General features: G+C 33.0%; 1 protein-coding gene across 1 annotated transcript in view; it reads right to left on the bottom strand.

Moving 5' to 3' along the window:
* The window catches only part of LOC106679084 (fibroin heavy chain), a 32094-nt gene that overhangs the window by 21979 nt on the left and 3798 nt on the right, over positions 1 to 6317 (bottom strand). Inside the window, exons 2-3 of the mRNA XM_067051847.1 lie at positions 4644 to 4971; positions 3984 to 4550 (exon numbers count right to left, since the gene is read on the bottom strand). Coding sequence (XP_066907948.1) covers positions 3984 to 4550; positions 4644 to 4971 — 895 coding nt within the window. The remainder of the gene's footprint in view (positions 1 to 3983; positions 4551 to 4643; positions 4972 to 6317) is intronic.

The following is a 6317-nucleotide window of genomic DNA, read 5'->3' as shown; positions in this document are numbered from 1 at the left end:
ATTTAATGAATAAATACGTTAAAACACACAAATAGAGAGGTCATCATATTAAAATGAATAAATAAAACAAAGAATAATCTCCGAGCTAATTCCCATGCAGGTGATGGTGTATGATCCCCAGGGAGTCCAAAATAATATTTTCCGCCAAGATCGCAATATCCCCAATGCTAACACCTAGCCCTTCTAAGAAGCTCCTTGTTCTGTCTGGTATATAAAGTAGTTTATGATACTTATTTTCGTAGTGGTAATAGTTTTTATGATATTCACATATGAATATCAATTTGGCAAATGAAAATATATGTAGTAGTATGGCCTTGAAATGCTTACATTTTAGCAAATTTACTCTACTTTAAATGACGCTCTATTAGATTTTCTATTGTTGTTGGTAGTTGTAAAGATATAGAGCTTCGAATAAAAAATTAATTATTTGTAACGTTTTGAAACAGCCTCCATTTTTTATCCCCCTTACCTATACTTGGCAGACTCATCAATTTTGACTAGTATAATTACTAGTCAAAATTGAAAAATTTGTATATTTTTTTGAAAATTGTTCTCAATTCAGTTATCAAAAATTGGGGTGAAATAACTGCCTTTTTTTCTCCTCTTGGGCTCTTGTACTATGAGGGATATCAAAAAGCTACTGTAACTGCTTTTGCAGATGCCATGAGTATCGCAATGGTTGGTATGAGGGCGCTGAACCAAGGCCACCGTGGCATTTCAAAGGGTTACAGAAGAGCAAAAAAAATTTGAACATTGAACTTATTGTAGACGGAACGAAGAGTATCAATTCAACTTTCAGCTGAATAGTTTTTGAAACAAAGTTTCAAAAAAACTGACATTTCTTGGCATAACATTTGACTACAGTAACCAAGTTCCATCACTTATTTGAGTCAAGGATCGTGTATCTTCGCCTAGAATTAGTGATTATAAATAAATTATCAGGCCGGCATTATTTTTCGAAGCACGTATGTCTATACATTTGTCTCAATCGGCGATTAAGCGTTTACAATGATTTCAGATCAGCATGCTCATTAGAAATATTAAAGCGACTTCTCTGCAGAAGAAGACAAACAAAATTTATGACGAGATATGAATATTATGAGCAAAATAAATTATTTATGCAAAGCATATACATTTTATTGATAGCTTGCTGAAATGAGAAATTTCACAAAATTGTGCCGAACTCGAAAATTTATCTAATAATTACTTTATTTTATTTTAATTTTTGTTTTTAAGAGTAGATTCAAATAGAGAGTTAGCGCCACCACCCAGTGAGTAGTAATTACATTAAAAATACTCAAAGAATATTAATAAAAAGCAACTACTTAAAATCCTATTAGATTACAATAGAAGGAAATGTAATGAGACTCGTTAGAACTTACCAAAAAGAAGAAAATTGGGGGTGAAAAAAAATTAAATATGTGTTTCTGAATCTAATTTCAATATTCATAGATAGGTATGTACCTATCCAAAACTGGTAAGGAAACTATACAGAACTACTTCCTAAGTAGACATTTTTTTCTTTTTCTATTGATGATAATAAATATGTTTTAAATACAATTAGAGAACTAACTTTTTTTTTAAATTTTCAGTTTATATGTGTACCAAAATTTCCCGACACTCATACCCAGTACCTCCCATGAAAAACCCAATTTTATTGGTCAGGATTTCAGTCCCCATGAACTATTTCGACAAGCTTAGTGATAGGTACTCTTTAAGTATTCTAATATCAACTTTTAATAAAATATATTAACATTTAATAAACATTTTAAATAATTAAAAACATATCATTAATTAAATCATAAAAATATTTTAAGAAACCATGTTTACTCTGAACTAGGTCAATTTTTTTTTTACATCGTCGTGTTTTTGGATTTTTTTTTAAATTTTTCATTCTTCATACCTCGGCTTTATCAATATAGTTCTATGTACATGTCTTTATACAGGAAAGAATATCTGTAATGAATCAAGGTATAGATTGCTTATATTCTTAAACAAAAAAAAACTCTATCCAATTTCGTCTTTCTAAATCTACATTAATCCTTAAACAAATGGAAAGCTAATTGGAAAATGGAAAGCTATAAGTTTTATATAAAATATTAAAGATAAAGAAAATAGAAAGATGAATCCTTAAGAGACATTAGTAAAACAAACCACCGTGAATCTTACACCAATTTGATTGAAACTCACATTTTTTGGGTTTATTACAGAAATTGGTTATATATTTTCCTTTTTTTTCAATTTATGAATCAATGAAGGTAATAACAATACGATTAGTAAAAATTAAAGGTTAATTAAAAGATCTGTCAATTCATTAATCTCAGAAAGGTTGACTTCAAACCTACTTATCTAAATAACTCATTTTTTACTAACCTAAGGAGCACCAAATTTGAAAGCAAAACATGAGCACCAAATTTGAATTATTTATCTTTAACTTGGAATTTTAAATTATCAATCTAAGAAGGTACAATTTCGTTAAATATATTTTTCAACCTCCAAATCCAAGGAAACTTTTTTTGATTATCCAGCACAATGTACTATAAATTTGAAAGTTTTAATTAAAATCGATTGACTTAACATCCATACATTTATATATATCTTTAACTTTAAGAATTTGTTTCTATCACATGAACCACAGTGAAAAAGTGACATAAAATCACAATTTCAATTGAAATTCAATTTTTCAGAACAAAATTAAAGTTGCTATATTTTTTTTTTCTATTTATTTATTCACCCCTTCAGATTAAAGAAAACCAGAAAATGTAAGATCTTGCTAAATTACGAAAAAAATGGCATAAGTTTCATGATAAAGACCGGTACTCTCATCCAGACTTTAATTAATTTAATTTGTTAACTAAGGAGATCCTCATTATCATCCAGCTTCATTTTAGTCTTCGGTATTTGCTGTCGGCATGTTCGTGGTAGCCATCTTGTACTAGTTTATTGCTGTGGTGGTAGAGTTTGGCAGGAAATGTCTTGAATGATGGTTAAATGTGGTTTTGTACAGTAGGTATGTGTAAGTGTGTGTATGTCTGTGTGTTGTGTTATATTAATGACGTACCATGAATATCGTGTAATTTGTCGTAGTGTTTTTGATTAAAATATTTGTAATTTGTTAGTGTGTTTGTTTTTTTGTTTTTTTTTTGGCTGTCTATATTTATAAAGCATTTGTCCAAATGGGTTTACGGAAATAAGTGCACATGTGTAGTCACTGTCTCTATTTTAGTGCAGATAATCTATGAAATTAATAACTATAAATTTAAATTCAGAACTATAAATTCAAACAGTCTATTAATTTAAAATGATTGTTTAGCAACTAGATACTAATGATTTAGTTATTAGAGAGTGGGTGGGTAAATGAAAACGATATTTTATTTTATATAAAAAATATATTTATATTAATAATGAATGAGCTTATCACGAGTTGATATTTACAGTGAATATGAATGTGATGAAGTCAATGATGAAGCATGATGTTGAGACCTTTCTAAAATTTTTGGTACCAACCCTGGAATAAAAAAAAATGAGAATTTTAATATCATTAAAATATTAAAATTAAATTCTTAATTCATGATGTAATAAAAAGAGGTATTTTAGAAATTAAATATCAGTTGATTTTTTGTTTAAGTCTTAATTGGATTGAGAATACTGACCTGCATTACAGGCAAGCTTATATGGTATGATCTGACAGGATATATGCAAGGCGTACTATCGCTCTTTCACTCCTACTTAATCATCGAGTTAAGAATACTCATTGGATTTATTAAAACATGCATTACCATAGTATAACGTCAGTTAGTTCGAATTATTTGTAAATGTTAGTCACATTAAATTTTGAAAATTGAAAAAAAGAATAGACTGTGGCAACACGAACATCTTTTAGAGAGGAAATATTGTTTATTCTTAGTAATGAATGAAATATTTATTTATTTTTTTATTATATATGAAAATAACTCATAAGCAAGTTGAACATACCTGGCATTACCACCCGTGTCCTCCTAAGCTGCCAGAGCCATAGCCTGAGCTGATGGAGATCTTGCTTCCTCCGTATCCGCCGCTATAACCACCTCCGTATCCGCCGCTGTAACCACCTCCGTATCCACCGCCGTATCCACCTCCGTATCCACCACTGTAACCACCCCCGAGGGAGGAACCGAAGTCATAACCATGTCCAACAGCGACTGGGATGGGCTTGTGGATAGCTACTGGGTGGGGAACTGGAACAGGTACGTTCTTAACAACGGGAACTGGTACTGGATGGGGTACATGGACGGGGACAGGGTGTGGTACTTTGACTGGGACTGGGACGGGATGTGGAACTGGTACTGGCCTATCGACTGGTACGGGAACATTCTTGTAGACAGGTACAGGAACTGGATGGGGAACGTGGACTGGGTAAGGCCTGTCTACTGGAACCTTAACGGGGTATGGGTGTGGTACTGGAACGGGCTTCTCTACGGTCACTGGTACAGGGTGTGGAACAGGAACTGCAACTTTGTTGTTGATGGTAATGTGCCTTGAGATGAGATGTCCTCCACCCAATCCGTAGCCTGAAAAGAAAATGAGACTATTAGTATATGTTCATTAGCATTGCAAAAAGGTCAAATTCACTCACTGCATTGGATTCTTTATTAGGAACCTACCTCCTCCATATCCGCCTCCATATCCACCGCCATATCCACCTCCGTAGCCACCTCCGTAGCCACCTCCGTAGCCTCCACCGTAACTACCGCCGTAGCTACCACCGGAAGAGAGTCCGATACCGTGTCCTAGGCTGCCAGAGCTGAGAGAAATACCATGGCCATAGCTACCTGATCCAAGGGACAAACCTCCGTGACCAAATCCTCCGTAGCCCAAGCTCTCTCCAAAGACGCCTCTCTTCTTGGGCGTCTCTTTCTCAGCCGATTTCTTTTCGGTGGTTTTCTCTGCGCAAACCACCGCTAGGGCTACTGTCAGGTATAAAAGGACCTTCTGCAATAATAAGAATGAAAGAATAAAAGAAACTTTATGATAAGATAAGGTGGTACGAAAATGAAATAAAACTCAATCACGTATTAGTTTTTGAACTTTTACTGCAGATTTCTAACAAGTTAGTAGAAGTCATACAGTTTAAATTTCCACTAATTTTGAAACACACATAAAACAAGGAGTAAAATATATTTTACTTTTTTATTGTAAAGAATAACGGTAAATCTCAACTTTTTTAACAATATTCATCATTTCTTTCTTAAAAAAATGTTTATGAGAGGTCAGAAATCTTTAGAATCGGAATGGGTGTCATTAAGATACATTGGCTTTGGTTCAAAGCAAGTAATAATTAAACCGATTGGTAATGGAGCGGCAAAAAATTCTAGTTGCCGGTCGGGTAATTGGGCCAGTAGCCTTAAGGTTATGTTGTAAGCAAGGAAGGCAAAGCAATCCTAAAGCCGTGAGAAAGACGAAAAGCACACGCATGACGTAACAGCTGGTGACCTGCTCCAGTGAAAGGATCCAACCCGCCCGATATTAGCGCCGTCTCAATTGTCTCCGTCCTCTCGCTTTCAAGGACAGCTCCTTCTAGGATCAGTTTGCTGGATTTCGACAGTTTTTTTTTTTCAGGTAGTGGCATATAGATGTTAGTAAATCCGTAAAGCTCGGTTGGTCCGAATAAGAGATCCTCCCATTCTAGAGGTTAAGGAATTATATTTCGGATAGCAACCAGATATTAAATCTTTATCTTCGCATACAAATTAGAATAAGTTATATCTTGCGTGATAATCCTTCTTTTTTATCCTAGTTTAACTATATTGAGGATTTTTATCTTAATGGACATAAACATCGATGTATCTGTTATTATTTATGCCTCAGGCTACCGATTGAGTATAACGTTATAAGAACTATATTCTAGAACTATATAATAAACGTTATTTAGGTGATTCTCGAAGAAAATTTAGCACAGTGTTTTGCAAAATGAGCTCGTTCATGCTGTAATTTTCATAGTTTCAATACTGTAGAAATCCTAACACAATAATAACTACATTTAATTTTTCAAAACACACTTTTTATTGGTATCAATTACATTTATTATTACAAAACGTTCATCTTTAAGAAAACTAGTTTCTGCCCGCATCTTGGAGATGTCAAAAAAAAAAGAATTGTAAAATTAAAATCAGTTTATAATCTACATTCAGATTTCATCCAAACAATCTAATGGCTTACATATCGGTATTTAAATTATCTCAGAACACACATCTCTGCGAATATCCCAAATACTTTAAAGAAAACTATTAATAGACCTTATTGAAATTTTATTGTTATTTAAAATTGTGCAGTTAAGA

The sequence above is a fragment of the Halyomorpha halys genome, unplaced genomic scaffold, assembly GCF_000696795.3.
Source record: "Halyomorpha halys isolate HHAL.00 unplaced genomic scaffold, Hhal_1.1 Scaffold177.1, whole genome shotgun sequence".
Classification (NCBI taxonomy): Eukaryota; Metazoa; Arthropoda; class Insecta; order Hemiptera; family Pentatomidae; genus Halyomorpha; species Halyomorpha halys.
Note: the sequence above shows the minus strand (reverse complement) of the source record. Positions and strands in the feature narration are given on the sequence as shown.